Source organism: Phalacrocorax carbo, chromosome 9 (assembly GCF_963921805.1).
Source record: "Phalacrocorax carbo chromosome 9, bPhaCar2.1, whole genome shotgun sequence".
In the NCBI taxonomy this organism is placed as follows: Eukaryota; Metazoa; Chordata; class Aves; order Suliformes; family Phalacrocoracidae; genus Phalacrocorax; species Phalacrocorax carbo.
The window spans coordinates 20,217,958-20,239,430 of record NC_087521.1 but is presented as its reverse complement, the minus strand read 5'-3'; the positions used below and the strand labels follow the sequence as shown (position 1 = coordinate 20,239,430).

General features: G+C 40.5%; 1 protein-coding gene across 5 annotated transcripts in view; it reads left to right on the top strand.

Moving 5' to 3' along the window:
* Positions 1 to 17,003, top strand: part of CCDC88C (coiled-coil domain containing 88C) — a 100,237-nt gene extending 83,234 nt beyond the window's left edge. Inside the window, exons 21-31 of one of the 5 annotated variants that reach the window (XM_064460579.1) lie at positions 941 to 1,084; positions 2,623 to 2,809; positions 3,046 to 3,191; positions 4,617 to 4,706; positions 5,610 to 5,851; positions 9,715 to 9,897; positions 10,298 to 10,366; positions 11,162 to 11,230; positions 12,008 to 12,309; positions 13,378 to 13,482; positions 14,712 to 17,003. In XM_064460579.1, coding sequence (XP_064316649.1) covers positions 941 to 1,084; positions 2,623 to 2,809; positions 3,046 to 3,191; positions 4,617 to 4,706; positions 5,610 to 5,851; positions 9,715 to 9,897; positions 10,298 to 10,366; positions 11,162 to 11,230; positions 12,008 to 12,309; positions 13,378 to 13,482; positions 14,712 to 15,725 — 2,551 coding nt within the window. In that variant the 3' untranslated portion in view covers positions 15,726 to 17,003. Of the gene's footprint in view, positions 1 to 940; positions 1,085 to 2,622; positions 2,810 to 3,045; positions 3,192 to 4,616; positions 4,707 to 5,609; positions 5,852 to 9,714; positions 9,898 to 10,297; positions 10,367 to 11,161; positions 11,231 to 12,007; positions 12,310 to 13,269; positions 13,483 to 13,744; positions 13,900 to 14,711 lie in introns of those variants that run through there. The other 4 variants (XM_064460578.1, XM_064460581.1, XM_064460580.1 and 1 more) reach the window with 4 other exon arrangements.
* The last annotated feature ends 4,470 nt before the right edge of the window (positions 17,004 to 21,473 follow it).

Here is a 21,473-nt window from a genome sequence, read left to right as displayed (position 1 = left end):
GGTATCCTGGGAAGGGTATTGGGACACTGCCCGGCTGTGTAGGGATGGGGTCAGGAGGACCAAGACACAGCTGGAGCTGAATTTGGCAAGGGATGCAAAAAATAACAAGCCTTCTACAGGAACATCAACCAGAAAAGGAAAGTCAAAGAAAGTGTACCTCCCCAACGAACAAGACTGGTGGCCTAGTATCAACAGACGAGGAAAAGGCTGAGGTACTCAAAAACATTTTTGCCTCAGTCTTCACTGGTAAACTTTCTCCTCACCCCTCCCAAACCAATGGACCACAGGATGGAAACCAGGGGGATAAAGCCCCTCCCACTGTAAGGGAGGATCAGGTTTGTGACCACCTGGGGAACCTGGATGTACACAAGTCTGTGGGACCTAATGAGATGCATCCCAGAGTCCTGAGGGAATTGGCTGATGTAGTAGCTAAGCCACTCTCCATGGTATTTGAAAAGTCATGGCAGTCAGCTGAAACCCCTGGGGACTGGAAGAAGGGAAACGTTGTGCCCATCTGTAAAAAGGGTAGAAAGGAGGACCTAGGGGACTACCATCCAGTCACCCTCATCTCTGTGCCTGGGAAGATCATGGAGCTGATCCTCCTAGAGACTATGCTAAGGCACATGGAGGACAGGGAGGTGATTCAAGGCAGCCAGCATGGCTTCACCAAGGCAATTGCATTCCAGTTTGCTTAAAAACTGCCTTTTTGTTTTTTTCTTCTAAAAGCCTCCCTGTTGACTTATAGACTAAGCTGAATTTCCATGCACAGTGTGGAATTCTTCAGTCTAGGTAGAAGTTTAACCACACAAAAATGTATGAAACTAAGCAGGCAGGAAAAAAATATCCTTTCTGGTTGTGGCATTACCTATTAAAAATCTTAAGCTAGAAGAAGAAAAATATTTAAAAGAAAGCTGAGAGTATGCTGCTCATCTTTTTGCAGATACAACAGTTTAATGAAACACAAGGCAGAATTGGAAGAGTTGGAAATAGTTTTAAAAACTGAGAGGGAGGCTCTGCAACAAGAGAGGAGGTCAAATGCAGTAACCACAGGAGAAAATCAGAAGCTGAGGGAGGAACTGGACAGGTATGGTTCCCTTACTGAGTTCTTGTATATATCATTAAAAAGTCAATTATGCAAAATGCACACTTGTTTTGCTGTGTTAACTAGTTCCAGAATACCTTCATTAAAGTGTCTGTTAATTTTTCTCAATTCCTGTCATGTTAATTGGATCTTTTTGTTTTACTCATTTAAGATTATCAACTTTCTGCACACTGTCAACAAATACTGTTATTCAGTGCTTCAAACATGGTCTGAGCCTGGGACTTTTGCTCATTCAGAATAAGCTTCCACATGTGGTTCAGTTCACAAGTGTTTCTGTAATGAGTTGTTTCCAAGCACTTGTCTTTAACTAGAACTACAAATACCCAAAACCCCTAATAATATCTAGAGTTGTGTGAAATGGCCCCTACCCAGGGTTTTTCCCTTAAGGAGAACTGGATTATGGTTTTTTACACAGTATGATTTAGTTCTGAAAGTTACTATTGCTGGTTTTTTTTTCTGGTGCCCTGAGAAAGCTGCCATTGGTTAACAATTGAAAGAGAATTGATTCTTGTTACTAAAAGTGGGCTTAGTGATTCATATGGTCACTGGGTAACTGTTAACTCATGTTAACCCCTATTGTGAGCTAGCGTCTGAACTTATATAATGTAGCAGTAAAGCTTACCCTCTTCCACACAACCTATATCCCTACTGGGGCTCTCCATTATAACCAGTTCAATGCCACTGTTCACACTACAAAGGCATTTTGAGATAGTTTGGTACAAATAAGGGGCCAAGGTCATATCGAGTTAAAGCAGTGTCAGATTGAATCGTATTTTAAAATCACATGTTAAGTTCAGTCACGAAAGCTTCATGTGCTCTCTCAATTGTAATGTATTTTAGAACACTGCAGAATTCTGCAAAGGAGGTGTCCTCAAGCTTGCTGTTTTCTGCTCAGTAACTCTAGGGACAAAGGAAGATGTGTCAAAATGTTGATTGCAAGGCGGGCAGAGAGCAGGGCTTAGCTGATCTGTCAGCAGATAGAGAATTTAATCTTTTTTATTTATCTATTTATTTAGTGTTTATATCTTCATGATTTGTAGACATTTTTAGGTTTACAAAAAGCTACAAAAGAATGCCACAGTATCATCTTACACAGTTCAGGACACTTTAATGCTCATATTTCATGCATGGAAAAAATATTTTTCCATGTCAGGAAAATACTTCATGTCAGGAAAAAAATTCTGTGAGTGTTCTTTATTTGTGCCAAATAGAGCTGCTTTTATATCCAAATGCTCTTAAATACATTGTGCCTCAGAAATCTGTGGATTGTTACACATTGAGGAAATAGTAGTTTTATGTTTCATCTATTTTCCTTTCAGTTCTTTTGTAGATTTGAAGTATTTTATAATGCTACTATTGCTTTATTAATAAAATTTTATTATCTGCTTAGAAATATCTTTAGGAGTTAGTCTTTGGAACTTAATGTTTGATTTAGTGATAGCTGCATGCTGATGGTGTGGCCTTTGAATGTGAGGTACTCTGTGAAGTGTCCTTCATAAGCCTTCTGGCTTTGTGTTTAGGGTGAATTTCTTGCACAACCAACTAAAGGCAGATTATGAAGGGCTGCATTCACACACTAAAGAGCTGAAAACTTCCTTGAACAACTCTCAGCTGGAGCTGAATCGTTGGCAGGCTCGCTACGATGAGCTGAAAGAACAGCACCAGTCCATGGATATCTCTCTGACCAAGCTGGATAACCACTGTGAGGTGAGTATCTATAGGTAGGTATACTGCTGGGTTCCTGTTAGGGTGCTAAGGTTCATTGTGTTAAGTTTTTGGCACACTATATGTAGGAGGTCAAGCTATGTCATCGTAACACCCCTGTACGCTTTGAAGTTCATAGATTGGTATCCTAGGTTGCTATGCTATTTTGTTTGCTTGATTATGATGCACTTCCAAGGAAGCCAGATGCAGAGGAGAGATTAATCTATTTTGTTTAATAGCTGCTGTCCCGTCTAAAGGGAAATCTGGAAGAAGAAAACCATCATCTCCTGAGTCAGATTAAGATGCTGAGCCAGCAGAATCAGATGTTACTGGAGCAGAACATGGAGAACAAGGAGCAGTATCATGAAGAACAGAAACAGTACATGTAAGAAACTAGAGATTTCAATTGTGAAATCTAAAAAAGTCATCAAGATGTAAAATACAAATCATCTATCAGGACTAGAAGGACAGGCAGGGCAATGATAGGTCTACTTCATATCTGGATAGGAAAGGGGATGTTTAGGAGGAGATATGTGTAATGAAGAGAAGCTACAAAATTTCTTTGCATTGCCTTACAGCAAAGGGTTGTCCAGGAGACACCTGGACAAACACAACTCTTTCCAAATAATATAGATGAACACATGTGGAAAAGCTAGGTATAAAAGGTAGAATGCTAAACCCAGTGTACTTCTCAAAGGTTTCTTAAGAGCTTGGAAAACACCTGAGTTGCAACAAAAAATTTAGCCTTATGAGAGTAATTTTAGATTCCTGAAGAATAGCAAATATTCATACTCCTCTAGTTTGTCATTTGCGTTTTATGAAATACTTCCTTTGATGTTGTTTTTAAGGATGCAAGGGTCAACATAGACCACCACATCCCCCACGTATAGGGTGGCACACTTAAGTGAGATAACCTGTTTGAATGCATTGTACATTTACAAAGAATCTTATTCTCACTCCAGTGGATTTCTCTTATAGGTATGAAAGAAGGAAGAAAAGTGTTCTTAATCCCTAGAATTTTAGTTGAAGCACCTCAGGATCATGTGGGAATTCCTGACTGAATCTTATTTCAGTATTGGATTATACAGTTGAAATGTTAAAAATTGCTAAAATTTGGCTGAATACAGTTCAAATGTACTCTAAGCATATTTATCCAGGTGTCTGACATTTCTGTGATGGAGTTACTTTAGACCTACTACTTGAATGAAAAAAAGATCTGCTAACAGCCACTGTACAGGTTAAAATAATGACTAAAAAAAGTAAGATTACACGGTACTGCTGAAAGTGCTTTGACACTGCTTGCAGGAGCCCAAAGTAGCCTTGAAAAGATCGAACACTGTTTGTTTATTTAGTTACAACAGAGTTAGCAGAACAGGAGTAAAATACCTAGTTACCACATAGTCAAGAAGTTCAAACTATCTAAGGATTTTAACCCTTGAGTAATTGTCAGTGATCTGTGAATAAGACTGAAAAATCAGGAAACGAACGTTCAAAAAACGAAATAAGAGTAATCTTAGCACCCACCAAACACACTCTGCCTGAGTTATTAGTGAGTAGTCTAGCCCCAATCTACTGTTGTTCTTTCACCTTTCATGCTTATTGCACAGAAGTCGCCCATCAGTAAATTTGGTAGGCTTTTGCATTTGTCCCCTCTAAACAGACAGTGAATGAGCTCAGTGTAGGATCCTGAAGGTTATGCGATAGGAAGATATTTCAGTCTCTTCCATCTCCTGGTGGGTTCTGGTCTTCAATTTTTTGATTATGCTTAATTTCATACAGATGATTCAGAATGTGCTTTTCCCTCTCTCAGTGATAAATTGAATGCCTTAAGGAGACACAAGGAAAAACTTGAAGAGAAGATAATGGATCAGTACAAGTTTTATGATCCTACTCCAAAAAAGTAAGTCCCATACAGGTTCAGTTCTGATACTGTTGTCCAGATTTATGGGGGTGAGAAAGGGCTCTCCATAACTGGAGATAAAGACATTTTCTCTGAAATAAGGACATTGTTATCTCCACTTCTGTCTTCACTCTCACTCTACAAGCCATTCCCTGAAGCAGCAGGCTGTGTTAATATAGAATGCAGTACCTCACATGGGGCCCTCCGTATTAATACTAGAATCTGAAACAGTATTAAACGGAAAAGAGCCATATTGCCCTGATGAGTATCATCTTGTCCCTAACGGGGGAAGGACCCCCAATATGGTGACTAAGCAGCACAAGGATCTTCCAGAGCTGCTCTTTCAAAGGGGGTAAGCAGTCCATTGGAGAGAGAGGTATTAAAAAAATTTATATTAAGAACAACAAAAAAGAGCCAGGCTAATTCTACCACACACAGTTCTGACTGATAGCCTTAGCAAAGAGAGGGATTAATCTTCAAAGCAGTTTTCATTTCTTCTCAGTTTGTTCCTGTAGTAGAGCTTTTCACACTGTTAAAATGTCTTATGGGGGTCCATATGTGTAGTTTAGATTTCTAGCAGAGGGAACAGTTGTTTTTCTCATATTTCTTGTGCTGAAGAAATATTTCTAAAATGATTTTGACTTTGGGAGAGAAATGGATCTCAAGCTCTGCGAAATTCATGCTGCATCTTCCCAACCAATTTGGGACGTGGTTCAGGAGGCATAGTAGTGTTGGGCTGATAGTTGAACTTGATGATCTTTGAGGTCTTTCCTAACCTTAATGAATCTATCACAGTAAACAAATAAGAATGTAGGATGGCTTGATGGCTTTAGCACAGCTGTAAACTTCTTCAGGGAGTATTGTAGTGTGTAATGAATCCCATTCACAAACTTGCTTTATCAGGAAAAACCACTGGATCGGAGCCAGAGCCTTAGTCAAACTAATCAAGCCAAAGAAGGAGACTACAAGGGAGCGGTTGAAACCAGCAGCAGAGAGCCCTACATGGCATTCTGAATCTCCAGAGACAGTAAACTCTCCGTCTGCTTCCCAAAAACTGAAACATCAACAAGAGACTCAGGATAATACCATTCAAGGGTCAAACCCTATGGAAGAGGGGGAGAACCCTGGGGGTTCTTCAAACAAAGGTAAGGAATGCCCAGCCTAAATTAATGAGCTGAACAGTTTTTTTGACTGTTAAAGATTTTGAAAACATTTAATATATACAATAGGTTAATACTCCATCACATCATGTTTTACATCCCTTTTTTTATTGAACTGAAAGTTTTACTAAGCAAAAAGCCCTAAAGAGCTGAGTGAACTAAAAGGTGGGGGTGTTTTGTTTAGTTTAGTTTGTTCCTTTTATCTACTTCTTATCCTTTCAGCTTTTGTATATAGTTTCTTGGTTTGCCTGAATGTATTGCATGTTACTGACTAAGTTGGTGGAAATACTTCATTCACTGGGGTTTGCAAAAAAGCAATTTAAAGTTGGACCATACAGTATTATGATCCATGAGTGACTATTCTTCAAACGAATAATACCTGCTCTTACAGCCACTGCCAGGAGATGGCACACATGCAAAAGAAATAATATAAAATGCTGACTTGTTGTAATCTAATTATTTTGGATGCTAATACCATGTTTTGACTTTGAATCAAACTAAGAATTTCTTAACATAAAATGAAGAAATTACTTTCTTAATACTCTAAGGGGAACATAAGGAAGATGGAACTATTTCTGTTTAGATCATACAGTAAATCAGGTATTCCTAATTATGGGAAACTTAAAAGAAAGTGCCTCCAAATAAATGCTCCGTGATCTTTATTAAAGGTAATATATACCCTAAGCTTTGCTTATTCTATTGAGATCTGTTCTCTAAGCCTCTATGTATTAGATGATTGTCTTCCAGGAATACTTTCCAAGAGAAGTTTTAAAATTAATCCTTAAATAATAATTCCTGTCTTCCCACTGAGGAGTGTGGGGAAACAGAAGGGGAGCAGCTGAGGAGAATAGAACTGTTCTTATAAACTACTGCAAGCGTCTGTCTGAAGCTTTTGTTTTGATTGGGTTTTATATTTCCCTTTCTCCATTCTAATTCTTTGAGGTCATTGATTCACTTAAAATAAAAATGCATGTCTTGGAGCATCCGCGTGATTCCAGGAGATGTTAAGGGTTTAACATGCATCCAAAGTTCAACCTGGGAATTTGGCTTGGGTTTCCACAGAACAAGGCCCTCGCAGAGTACCGGAGATAATAGAAAGTCTCTGAGACTTTGTTCTTTTTGAGGTATATGAAGCATTCTTATGTTGAGATGATGAGCATTGGTATTAAAGCCTTAGAAGACATCTAGGAAGTTTGAACGTATTATCACTAAGCAACATACCTATTTGATTTTTCCTTTATTAAGTAAAAACATTTTGGGTGATTAACCGTAATTTCTTAATGACTTGCTTATATTTTATGTATATGTATTAATCTATGCATTAATCTGAGTCAGATTAACTATTGTTAATCAGTCCTCCAAATACATGGTTTTGTTTAGCTTTCTCCAGTTTTACTGGTTGTGTAGTCTTTAATCTGTTTTAAGACACTTTAAGTTTTATTTACAAGGGTTTTTTACTTTTTTTCTTCTTCTTCTTTTTGGGATACCTGGGTGATAACAATTTAGCTGCGCAGCGCAAAAAGATTGCCTTTTTGAGAAGCAAAATCAAGGATAAAGAAAAGTCTCCTAAGTCTCCATCGAATCATCAGTCTGTCTCTAATCGGCTCCGGTTCTGGTCTTCCTCCGACATCCCATCCTCTCCTAACGAACCTCTTTCTTTCCCGGAACTGGGAGATTTCTAACACCTTCTTTTTAGTATTTATCTTCATTAATTTCTGAAAAATATTTTAAACAAAAAATAATTAAAAAATCCCACGTGCCTTAAGAACACACACCTTGATAGAAACACTCAGCATGTCTTTACAATACTCTAAATACAAGCACAGATTAGTGAACACGGACTTAAGTTTTCCTGTAGAAGATAAATCACTGTTGCACACTGTGGATCATTTCTTCAATGCAATACATTTTAGGGGGACCTCATGGCATACAGTTTGCGTATGTATATTGGCTGTGGTGCATGTTATAAGTAAGTGAAGTTGCTATGCGCTTCAATATTTTCTTGCAATCACATACTTGCATCATGTCCAGTTAAAGTGTTGAACTGGTTTGTTGTTGCTATGCTTTCTACAATGTTGTAGTCCTACTAAAATACAAATCTAATATATAATCAAATCCTGGAGATTTTTCCCAATATTCTGTGCCACTAAATGCTAAAAATAGCAGATTTTTTTAAAACATCTTTACTTTTAAATAGCCTAGCTTTGAATATAGAGTGAAAGCTACTGGGAAAATTATTCTCCGCAAAGTGTCTTGACATTTGCATTCAAACCTGCTGTTTAGCAAGGTTTTACACTTCCAGCTATGAAAATTCATCTTGAATTGAGCTAAAGTTTCAGTTTCTGCTGCTTCAATTTTGACAGATTTTTTTTTTTTTGAAAGAAAGATTATTTACTCCCTTAAGATTGGGCCTTACCTTCATCCTTGGAGCCATTGCCCAGAGTTCTTGTTGCTTGATAGCCACAGCCTGGTGGCTTCTGAAATGAACATATAGGTCCAGTCCCCACTCTGTTAGAGAAACATATGTACCACAGGCAGTATGCTACAGGGAGCTCAGCAGAGGCCAGATCATCTCCTCTCCCTTCTCACTCTGAGAAGTGGTCCCTCTGTGGCACAACCAAGCACACTGGCACAGTAGCCTGTTGCTGCCCATTTTGGGATTTGTAGAGAAAGTTTGTCTCCAGGGCAATTAATAATTCTGGCATCTATGGAAGGTGTTACATGCATCTACAAAGTCAATTAGAAATACAGATTTGCATAGCAAGCTATAGCCAGTAATTGCCCCTACAGGCGTGTCGTAAACTTCAATTCTGAGAGAAAGTGCCAGCCCTGTGCTCTGAAGCCCACACAGAGTGGGAGAACATGTTTCTGGAGTCAGCTTCCAGGAGTTATCCAAGATGACAGTAACTTGGTCCATTTTTCTAATACGGCTTTGCTGCTGCTCTGTGCTTTGAACTAACTGTCCGTTGCCTCTGCAAGTCATTTTGACCACTGCACTCTGCTGTGTTTTCAGCATTTAGTTACTATGAGTTATTCTATATATTTCTGAGTTTTATATATAAAACTCAGATCTTGCATCTCATCAAGGGTGTTTCCTATAGTAAACTCTTTAAATTTTGTTCTATTTTATGTGTACCTTAAAGCATTATATTCACAAGAAATGAATTAACCTACCTCATCACTAGGAAAGATGTCTTCAGCCTTCTGAATCTAAATAATATTCTAGCAGGTAGTTTTTGTTATCATGCTAAGATTCCAGGAACTCCACTTAAAAATTGTTGCACCAGAACATCATAAGGGCAGCAGAGTTTTAACCTTGTAGAGACTGAGCCCTTACCACAGCAAAGGTCAACCTGAAAGCAATTAGCTTAGTGTGTGGATCATGCTAGATAATTTCCAAATCAGCATCATTTCTCTTTGAATAAGAGCATGACTTCTGTTACTCTTTCCTTATTCTGTTTTATTACTGAAGCAAGTGCTTATAAAACATACCTGCAAGGAATAATGTTATGGGAATTTTATACCTTGCTTATCTTTTCTGCATTCATGTCTTTGCTCCTTTTCTTCCTCCTTTCGTGGTAATTGTTGCACGTATAATATCAACCCTCCCACTGGCACTAAGCAGCCCTTGTCACTCCCACACTTTACGGAGAGCACACATGACTGAAAAACCAGTGGCAGAAATTTCCTATCCAATACCAAACTGTTCATGAAAAAGCTTGCAAAACTAGCGCCTCTGTTGTGCAGTTTCTTTGTGCCTGCTTGTCGTGTTTGTATGGGCAGATAAATACAAGTCTCCTAATGCTATTTTTCATTGCCTCATATTTATTTACCTCTCTCCTCCTCAGCACCAGTGGACCTAAAGCAAAAGAGGAATTCCCATCATGGAGGCAGCAATGATAATGTTGAAACCTCAGCAGACTCTGTGACAAAGCACTGCTGTGTGGAGCTGGGTCCCAGGACTTACTCAACCTCAGCTATTCATCTGCACACTTCCACCCCCATCTCCAGGCTCCCGAGCAGACCAAAAGGTGTGCGATGCGTTCGATATACTAGCTGTTAGTATGAGCCAGGCTACTTCATAGTTCGTGCTTGGGTGAAACCTGGCTTCTAGTGGCATTCAAGTACAAAACCAGAGCACTAATATTTTCACTCCTACTTTATATGCTTAATGGCTTAATTATATACAGGGTTTCCTTACTCTTGTAATCTCATCAACTTGACAGACCACATTTGGATGTCAGTTCTGCCATGGTTCCCTGCCCAGTGGTTCACAGCAGTGGTTAGAACATGGCTGCTCTACCAGTGTTGGCTCTATAAAACCGTCTTGATCACTTCGGTCTTCTATACTGCTAGAATGTATTGGAGACTGACCCAAAGGATTAACCTTCCTGTGTTTAATATTGCCTTTAAGTTTTGTGTTCTTTTCAGGCTATAATTCAGAAGATAATCTATGTGAACAGTCCCCTGAGGTGGAGTTTGGAAGCACCAGACAGCATGGTAAGCTTGTAACACATACAGATGCTCTAAATCTCTACATTAAGACTTGTTACATTGCATCCACATGAACCGTCCTGGTGCATTTCAGTTAAATTAACATGATAGAATGAGATGTAGTAAAACAACACTGGGGAATGTGGGTCTAAGTACTTCTCTTTTTATATTGAGAAGCTTTGAATGGATGTTTTCCCAAAATAAATTTTCAAAAACAGTGCTAACATGGAGACGAGTTGCCGTGCCCCAGCAACAGACCCTTTAATGCGCGTCCTACAGATTTGTTGCTGATTTTTCTGGACAATGTTCAATTCCTTCCTTAAGGGAGTAAATCAGCAATAAAAAAAAATAAGGGTGGGGGTTGTAGACGCATGGTGGGAACACTGGTGCAACAGCAGCACTGCCTGCTTAGAGATTTGTGGAAGACTAAATTTGCAGGCTGGTTACTAGCTCCTTCTAAAGAAAAAAAACTGAGAAAGAGAGCAACATATTGTTGAACTTCTTCAGTATTTACATTACTTTGTTTATAGCTGCTGTAAAAGCAAAACCCAGAACATATTTCTTTGTGCAAAAAAAAAAAGAGAGAAAAACGAGATGGATCCTGAACAACTTGACTTGGAAGATGAATATGTTTTCTACTCTGTCCAGACTTTGGCATTTGGTGTATATTACGTTGTTAATGTTTCCAGAGTGACTTACTTGCACAGGTCCTATTTTCAGAAGGCAGACTGTAGCCAAGTCTTTTAGAGAATCAGAAGAACTTAAGATCCGTTTGTTCAATGTTTGTTTTGTGTTTTTCAGTGTCCCGGCCAAACAGTTTAGAAAGCAGTAGAAACGCTTCCAGCAGTAGTTCACCTCTCAATTTGAAAGGTAAAACTTTTACAGCTGAGTTCTGACAAACAGGAAGTGAAATTCCATTAAACTGTATGCAAAATACTGTCTTCCTTCCAATTAAATTTGAAGACTGTTTTGAAATTGTAATGATTATGCAATCTGGACATAGCTGTCTTCGGAATCAAAACTGCTGGCAACAAGTATTTTCCTAAGATTGATTCTGGCAAGGGGTGGCTTTTAAGGCAGGAACTCTAGTTTTGCTTCAGTCTGACTGGCATCATATTGTGGGAACTATCGGGCCACTCTTAGACTCCTTTTACAACAACAGGTCTCTGCTGTTCTCATGCTGTACACAGCTTGTGTATGGAATCAGTGTGCTATGGAGATTTGCTTTTGCTGAAATTGTGCATCCTTGAAGGCTGCCAGGAGACCTGGCAATGTGGGAAAAATCCACTTTCTGCTTTCCTGCTGGCAGGTTTGGGTTTCAGATCACACGCAGCCAAGACTGGGAGATCTTTAGTGGCACAGGTGGTGAAGAGGCCCCCTTACTATCTGTGTTAGTCCTATTCTCTGGACAAGTAGTTGTGCTGTTTAACACAGGGGCTCAAAGTATGTACTGGAAGACATTTACTAGCCCAGACTTTTCAAAGTTCTGTCTGCCTCAAGTTCTGTGGGAGAAGAAAATAAAGTCAGAAATGCCACCTAGTCAGTGTGGAAGTGGCCCTGGGTGATAAAGTTCCTACCTCAATGGGAAATCTACTGAAATGAGGGAAGAACAGTGTCTTTAGTGATATTTATCCTTCTCCTCCTCAGGTTCCTTAGATCATATCCATGGTAGAACTGAGAGCCTCAGCAGTGAAGATATGGTGCCAAGCAGAGAGGCACCAGCCTTGCTCCGAGACACCTATCCTTTTCACTCCACTTCTGCAGTCTTGAGCCCCAGCAGTAGGCATGAGTCCTCCTCCCACAGGAATGGTTTGATCTCTTATGATATACCTCAGAAGAGTACTCCATCCCAGTCTTATGCAGGCAGGCAACGGTCTGCCTCACCTGGCAGTGAGATGGTAACTTTGGAAGAGTTCTTGGAAGAGAGCAACAGGCTGTCCCCACTGCGTGTAAGTAAATAGAGCTAGATAGCCCATCTCATGTCAAAAACGTGTTCAAAGCTGATTCAGGGTGATGAGGGCACAGGGAAACAAGGAAAGACAAGAAGATCCTTGTTCATATGTGTGAAACTTGCAAAGAACTATTGGATCTTGCAAAATGAGTGAAACAGTTCCAAAAACTAAGGCAAGATTTAAATTTCACACAGCACTCCACTAATTTATTTTGGTGTATCAGTTATGGCAAGTCAGGCAGATAATTCACTGCAAGTACTACGTATTGGACTGCTGGGGCTTTTTAGTATCAAACACTATGGTCATGGTTTCATATTGTGTCATTAGTTCTCGGCTCCAGGTATTCTTATTTATGAACTGTTTTCTGTGTAACTTTCAGCTACTGAATCTGTAATTAGAAATGAAACCTAACAGTAGTTTCCAATTGAAGTGCAAAATATGCAGTTAAGTCTCCTAATCTGAAAATACCATCAGTGCATTTGCGAGAGAATATTTTTCTTGCTGAAGGAAGTCCTCAATGCTTTCATCATGCTGCGTGTTTGTGTGCTGACTGGCACTGTTCTGTTGGTTCAATGACTGCAAGAATCCGCTGCATGCTGAAGTGCTTTGTCAAACATTAAATGTTTGTTTTCTAGACGGCATTTGTCTTTCACTGCTCAGACATACTGTAGTGAGGTGGTGCAGTACAGTTCACTGGTAGTGTAAGTGAAAAGATGTTTCTCTTTCATTAATGCCTTGGTAACAGTATTGAAATCAACAGAGCTGTACCGTTCTATAGCATCAGTAAATTCTGCTCCTCAAATTTTGAGTAATATTTGAATATACCTCCTATTCCCTCATTAAACATCTCCAAAAGCTAAGAACTGTACTTGGGATGAAGCTTGATATTTTTTTCATCTGTAACTACCTGACCATGTCTCCATTTTCATTCTTTCTGTCATCCTTGTTCCTTTTCAGCATCGGCGCAGTTTAAATGAGAGTGAAATGATTTCATTGCACCAATTTCTGTTAGAAGCTGATGCACTGTATCCCTCTCGCTACTCCCTATGTCCTTCCCTCCATCAGGAACCTTCGCAGTCACTCGAATTGGTCCTCAGTCATTCATGTCCCAGCAGCGTGAGGCACAGAACAGGCAGGGGAAATAGATCTACTTCACTGTATATCCCAAGGGTATCCATTGTTCTTGCTATGAAGGCAACAGCTCCCAACTTACCACAGCTTTTGCTAGCATATTAATACCTATAGAAGCATACTGTAACTCATAGCTGTTATTTTAAGGGCTGCCAGATTACTTGCATTTAGTGCTCAAAATATTTCCAGTGCTTGTTCGTAAACACGCATGTTTTTGGAGGGCTAGTCATTCTGTAACGTTAATGTACATAACAGAAGTTTAAAGTGAAGTTAAAAATAACCCTAACACTTTCACATTTAGTTGAGCATAGAAATCTTCTGGCTGCACTATTACGATTGATGGTGTTCACTCCTAGCATACGAGTTTTGTGACTGGAAGAAACATATGGAACGCTAGTGAAATGGATATATTAAACTTTAACATACTCCCTAGAGAAGAGTAAAGAAATAAATTCCGTGAGCTTGTTTTTGCATGTTTTTCATGAAGGCAGCATGTCTCTTAACTATTCTGAGCATGTCCAATGGCAGCTAATTGAACATCACCATTTTTGGATTGCATGGACCATCCCCATGAAATATTCATTATATATTTTCTCTTACTGGCAGGTTAATTGTCTGACTTGAAATTTGCAAGTTAATCAGGGGCAAGCAATAATTTCTCCATTTTGTACTTTTTTGTACATTCATCATATTATACACACAGCTTTTAACATGTATACTATATTGACTATATATGGGAGAGGTGAAGGGGGATCAATGGAGAAGCAATGAAACTTTCTTGTAGTGCTAGCACAGCTCCCCAAGGTATTTTCTCCTGTTATATCCATGAAGTGATAGTAGAGTGTTATCCAGATGAACTGTATTCTGGAAGATGACAGACCATCATTGATATCTGCTGATACCAGTGGCTGTCATTAATACGATATTGATGTAGTAGTGACAGTGGACGATGTGAAAGAAAGCAAAAGAGCTGCTGCCCAGATAGCAAGTGATATGAAACTTTTTTAAATGTAAGACAATTAATCTGGCAAACACAGCTGTGATGATCTAATTATGATGAGCATAATTCTTCTTGATTTGGATTTATACCCATTGTAAACATTTGTATATTCTCTTCCCCACTTCAAATATAAATTCTGTGGATGTATTTGGGTTAAGTGGGAAGGAAGATCATTTGAACACAAAGCTCTGCATGATTCTTTAAACAAAAATTAATGTGTCATTAATTAATGTCATTAATGTGGCATGTGCATATTTTCTCACACCAGGACACCTCCAGTAACAGAGATGACTTGCTCAGCGATTATTTTAGGAAAGCAAATGAGCCTTCAGCTACTGGGAACCTGCTGGTTCAGCCATCCAGAAAGGAGGCTGCTAAGATGCCCACCAGTCTTGTTGCTGCACCTGCAAAGATGACCATTGCCAATGAAGAAGGAAGAACAGCAAAGCCTGGAAATTACCTTAAGCCAATCCTCAGACAAGTCGAACCTGAGCCTCTGGCAAACTCTCAGGGGTCCCTTATACTTTCTCACATGCCACAGCACCAGCCCACCAGTGGGATGCAGCAGATGGCACAGCCTCAGCAGCCTGGAACCACGAGCAGGAGGAGTACGTCACTGAGCAGGGCATTTAGCTTAGCATCTGCAGACCTCCTCAGAGCCACCGGCCCGGAGACATACAGGCAGGAGAGCCCTCAGAAGTCAGCAGCAGACCTGCGTGGGGGAAAGGACACTGTCAGTCAGACCACTAGGGCTTCTGTGCCCATGAGCTCCCAGGCAACCTTAAGAGAGAGGCCACAGTCTGCAAAGATGGCAGGTTCTTTGCAAGGTGTCGATTCCCGCTGTCGGCAGCTTGATGCAAGGCGCCTTTCCCTGGCCTCACCAAAAGATGAGAGGCCACTCTCCTTCCATCAGTTCTCTGCCTCACCCACTGCATCCACCAGCAATCTGAATGTGCAGCAACAGGACCGTATGAACCCTGGGCAACGCTACTCACCCACATCACACACTCCCTCTAAAGTCAAACCTAAGCCAGCCTCTCATACTGGGGAGGTAGCCACAGTGGCCCCTGCCAGAGCTGTTGCCAGCAGCACTGAGGGAAATATTTCCCTAGGGCAAGGCCAGGGTGATGCTCTATTTACCAAGTACCAGGGTAAGCTGCCAGAAGGCAGCACTGGGACTATGGAGGAGCCCGTGAGAGGAAGCAGCTCCAATAGCACTCCCGGGTCTCAAGATTCCCAGGTGGATCAGCAGACGGTTTGGTATGAGTATGGGTGTGTGTAACCCACAGATGCAGTATGTGTTTGGCATTGGTGACATCTGGGTAGCATTTGTCTAGGCACTGTGCCAGGTCTTAGAGGCATCGCCGGCATGCTGCTCTTGAGTGTTCTCTGGGTACTGTTTTCTAGTTGGACAAAGTATGATTAAGAGGAACCAGGAGCAAAGCTCCAGCCCTTCTTTTGACACTTTTGCCTAAAACAAAGTGGAAGCCTGACCTAATCTCACAGCAGGCTTGGCACCTGATTCTCACAGGTGCTGAGCATTCCCCACTCCAGGAGAAGCTTAGCAGGGTCTCTGTCATTGCTGCACTGTGCACCCCTTCTGCCTGCATTAAGGAAGAGTTTCACAGGTTATGTGTGCATCCTGAACCCAGCCCTGCCATTGATAAATAACTTAACTGGACTGAAAATTTAATGTAAACGCCAAACTTCTCCCCCAAAGTCAGAACCAGATGCTTGGCTTAAGTAGCTTAAAGAGAAAGCTGAAGAGCAAAAGTGTGTGGCTTTAGGTATGGATCTATTAAAATCAATGGTTCTTGCCACAGCCACATTTTATAGAGGTAATGTGTAGACTTCAAGGGTCACATCTTGATCTTCCCCGCTGGGACTGTGTAAACAGAGAGGCCAGTGTAATTACCTCACTGCCTTCACTATAGCTGCAGCTCAGTGGATCCTTGACTCTACAAGCCAAGTGGTGCTGCCTTTTGAAACTTGTTTCATCTCTTATACAAACACTGGAACTAATGCAGCCTTTCAGGGGAGATGCCATTTCAGTTGCAAAGGTGGCATCTCATGTACAAAAGTGACTTGTAAGTATGTACATAAGAAGCTTGAGTATTGTATAGAAATGCTGTGTAAATTGTATTATTACATCCTTCTGTGCGTGGCAGCCCGTATCCTAAGCAATAGGTGGGATTTTGTCTCTTAGAAATCCTTGTTTATGTCTCCAAGAACTTTGCTCAGTATAGAAAGCAAAATAATTTTGTATACACATGAAAACTATACTTTAAAAAATCTATTTATGTGCAAGAAGTTCCTGTATGTTTCTGTCCAGAGTGTCATCAGCTGTTTATGTATATATGATGAAATGTGTATCTTGAATTCTGTTTCATGTTTGTACAGCTGTTTTTCTTGCAATAGACTAAATCCTTAAAAAAAATAAACTTGTTTTGCTGGTTCTGATTTAATCTACTAAAAGCTAAAACTGATTCAGCTGAGGATGTTTTGTTACAGTATGTAGTAATCCCATTCTTGTTTATAATAAAGATTAAAGTAAAATAGATGGATGTTGTACTTTTTTCCTTGGGGGTATGTGGAAAAAACCCACGATTCATAATGCTGGAAGGAGATCCGTTTGTAATAGCTTTGCGTAAGCCTCAGTATTGATAGGCATCTCTGTGTGGGAGAGTTGCATTTATTTTTATAGTGTTGCCACAAAGGACATATTGGGAATCCTTTTGTTTGATTGTAACCTTCTTACTGAAGACATCAGGAGGATTAATTGTGCAAATTAAGTGACTTCCAGATCACTGTAGAATCACACCATTACATTTTTATGCTGTTCTGACCACTTCAGACAGTGCCAAGCATGCTGTTTTGACCAAGCTTGCATTTTGTACAATCTGTTTCATGCTTAACTCTTAGGATGCCTTACAAAAGTGAGAAATTAATTATTTTTGACCATGAAGAGGATGGCAAAAGGAACTTTCTGCCTTCTCTGCTATTTTAATTGCAAACCATAGGTTTGCAACAATTTAAAAACTATGTGCTATGTGGCAGTTTTAGAACATACTGAGTATTTTTCGTAAACTGAAATTCTTCCAGAAATTCCCTCTCAGTATCGATTCTTGGCCAGATCACTAAAGGTGAATGACTGGTGTTTCTCCCTTATTTCAGCCCCTTTTTGGAGGCATGTGCCTGATTGCACTGCAGGCTGGACTGCTGAGGAATTAATCTGTGAGTTGTTCCTTACTGTAGATCTGTTTTTGCTATAAATACCTGCTCAGTCACATCTTAGTTGTAATTTTCTGAGTTATTTACAGTTATTTACTTTCTCAGTTCTAGTGTGTTTGAATAAAAATGTACTTAATACTTGCATGGTATTTTTGAAGTATGGGATAATTTTAAATACAGACATTATAACATGGAACAGCTGTTGAAGCATGTTGAAGCTGTGGTGCTTGAGCCTTCCTGAGGATATTACGGAAAACTTTGATATAGGTTCCTGTCCTGCCATGGCAGGTGCAGTTGTTTTGCAGTCTGCTCAACTTGGGATAACTCTTTTTTGATAACTTGTCTTTGATAGATGTGTTGGCTCCCAGCTAAAAGCCACCATCAGGTAAGAAATGGGGCGGGCAGGAAAATAAGGCCTGCCCATTGCCAAGATGCTGCTACTCTTTGCCTTTCTGGGGTGCCCAGAGCAGTTGTTGGTAGGATAAATTGATGTTTCTGCATGTCAAAGCTAACACGGGAGGGAAGTAAATTGTGTTTAGAGAGAGGAGGAGTGGAATCAGCAAATCTCCCACTTGTGCCAGTGGAGCTGGGCAGGTAGAGCTACCATGAGGTGCTGGTTTGTGGGAGATGGCAGGAGTTGCCATGAGAGGTTTTTTTCTTCTGGGGGAAAAGTGGAGGGGGCAGAGCTGCCAGACCTTTTCAGGTTTCTCGATTCCTTCCAAGAACAAAAGGGGAACTGTGATGCAATAGCAGCTGTTTTGATCTGTACAACTCCGAAGGCTACTGAGACCCACCATGCCATGGGCCCAGCTGCTGGGAGTGCCGGCAGCAAGCTGGCGAGCTGCTGGCTGCAGCCGTGCGCTGGTGCGTGTTGAGCCCCGGGGAAAAGGGGCCTCTCTCTTTAGGAGCCCTCGGCTTCAGCAGGCTGGCCTTTCCCAGCTGTGCGTGGCAAAGGGCTGTAGGGTGCTGATGCTTCCTGACATGGGCTTGGGGGGGCCGGAAATCACGTGCTGTCCAGAGATTGCTAATGATGTGGGCTAAATAATGCTGTGAATGGTTCTGGATGTAACGCTTCAAGTAACCTTCAGTAATGGAGTGCCTCAGTTTGTATATGTGGCTCATTAATTCTCTAGGTCATGTTTTCTATTGAAGGACAGATTTTTTGAAGGGGATCCCATCCCAAAGAGGCAGCTAAGTAGCCGAGGGGTTTCTGAGAAAGCCAAGAAAGCTTTGCCTTTGGCAACACCAGGTCCCTACAGCATACTCAAACTCTAAGGTCAGGAAAGCTGTTTAATGTGAGGAAACAAATTTCGCTTAAAAATTTCATGTGCTGCATGACAATAGTATTTGCTTGAAGTAAAAGAAACGGTTGCTGTGGAAGTTGCTTCTAGGGAGTGTGTGCTCTGCAGCGCACCTTACCAAGAAATCTGAAGCCCAGGTCCTTTACAGAGACACCTTGTCATGGAAAACCTTTTTCCTATTAGATATTCTTCAGCTGTTCCTCAAACCTGGGAGCTGATCATGAAGTGAACAGACTTTTTCTGATTTCAGTTAATTGAGTTAGGAACATAAAATCTCCAGAAATAGAATTAAAAATTAGAATTCACTTTTTTCTGTAATGAGGGAAGTTCCAAGTGTAAGTGCATTGTAAAAATGGCCAGTACTTAGCTTAGAAAAATGACGCAACAAGGAACACCATGTGGTTGGAAATTATTTCTGATCATCCAGATGTTTGGGGCATATTAGAAGTTCAGCCAAAGGTAAATGACTTTAAGACAGAACATGGAAAAAAATGCTCCAGAAATTGTTTGTTCTTGTGAAATGACTACAACCTGGATGTTAAATGGATGTAAAGAGATTAACACAATTTTTTGTTAAACATGAACCAGCTGCGCTGAGAGCATTTGAATTGTGGTTTTGCGTTTTTAGATGAAAGGGGGGAAAAGAAAATAAGTTGTGGTAAGCTTCACCAAAAAATGTTATCCTAACAATTGCTTTTCTGCATAGCAGAGTCATGGAGTATCAGATCCAGGCAGCACTGAAGATGTTCAAGGCAAAGTGGAAAACTTGGGAATGTTTTTACAAATCACCATTACCAGGCAGAATTAACCCGACCTAACAGTGCAGAGTGAAATATTTCAGTTAACTAAAATAACAAATTTATAGTTATGAAGGGTTACTAGACTGGAGAAATAGACTGGGCTGCGAGGGTCTGTCTTGAAAGCTGGTACCAGAGGCTGCCATAAGAACTAAGAGAGAATGGCAGCAGCTGGGAAGTGGTGAAAAAAAAAATATGATTTAAGAGAGTACTGGCAGGAGTTTAAGGTGACTGGGAGAAGCTATGGCAAGTTTTGCAAAACTAAATGGTGTCTTTCCAGTCACAAGAATTTCTTCAAAAGTATGAAGAGAACAGTAGACAGCAGAGAGCTCCTGTTTAAAAGCTTCTCAAATGGGAAAGACCTTAAAAGGCTAACCTGGGTCCTAAATACAGTGAAATGTGAGTTGATGAAGTATGACACAAAGCTGAGGTTAGTTCAGATTTGGAGGATTGTGGAGAATCCCATTAAAGAGTAACGTGGATGAGTGGGCAACCCCGTGGCACGCTACCTGTGCTTACCCCTGCTGAGGCTGTGGATGGGACAGTTTATTGACTGTTGGGATTTTTTTGAGGGGTAGTGGTGGGGGGCAAAATTGGTTTTTACTGAGAACAGGACAATGAAAATGTGGTTATTCTACAGAAACCAGGAACCTAAAACATGTCCAAAACAAAACACAGAATGCCATAAAAACTAATGTCAGCTCTCTGTCATTCCCAGATGCTGTTAAAGTACTTGCATGTTTTAAAAAAAAAAAAAGATTATCATAACTGAGGATTATGTAGCTCTGATGGTGAGGCTATGCCAAAGTATGTAATGTGTGTGTTGCATACGAGAATGAGGAAGAGCGATAGATCTAAGCATTGGCGTTAGCCTGTGAAAAGCAGGTATTGCACAAAGGGAAAAGAGAAGGAGCCCAGCTCCCTCTTCAGTGAGTGACACTCTGTGGTGTGGTCTGAAAGCCATGCTAAAGGAGAGAGTGCTTAGGAAGGGGAAAATAAAGCTATTGGTGAGACTGATTGTACAAGGCTCTTATGGAATCAAATAGATTGATATAATATCATAGTGTTTAAATACTTTTGACTTATGGTATGAGATAGTTTATGGGAGAGCTAAACAGGCTCTGCTTTAAGAAAACATCATTAGATAAAATCTAAGAGTCTCCCTCTCCTCTCCAACATCAGGTGCTGGCTGCCTTCGGATGGAGCTGGGCTACCACACTAGGAACAGCGGGCACCTTCTCCACGTGAAAATACTGAAATTTGCAAGTCAAAGGTCACCTCGCTCACTTTTTCAGTAGTTGGCATGCTCTGGAAGGGTGAGACACATTAATGGCAAGTAAAGCACGGTTTGTTTAGGAACAAACTGCTAAGAAAACATAAAAGTTTGAGAAGGATATTCCATCTGGAGAAGCACAACTCCCCAGTGCACTGCTGAGGCATCTCTAGAGACTTGCATTGGAGGGCAGGGGGAGTTTTCTGCAAGAAGTAAGTGGGAAAGTATGTCTGTGAGGGACTGAAGTGAACATTTTGTAGTGCTTCTCGTCTGATCATTTTACCATTCAGCAGGGTATTTTGAAAGCTATGGGATATGGGTTGTCTAGGTTCTCTTGCCGCTTTAAATATCTCTGACCAAAATTATCCCATTCTTGTTAAACCCATGGAAAATGCTTCCCTGCACCTTTGCAAGAGGATTTTTTTTCT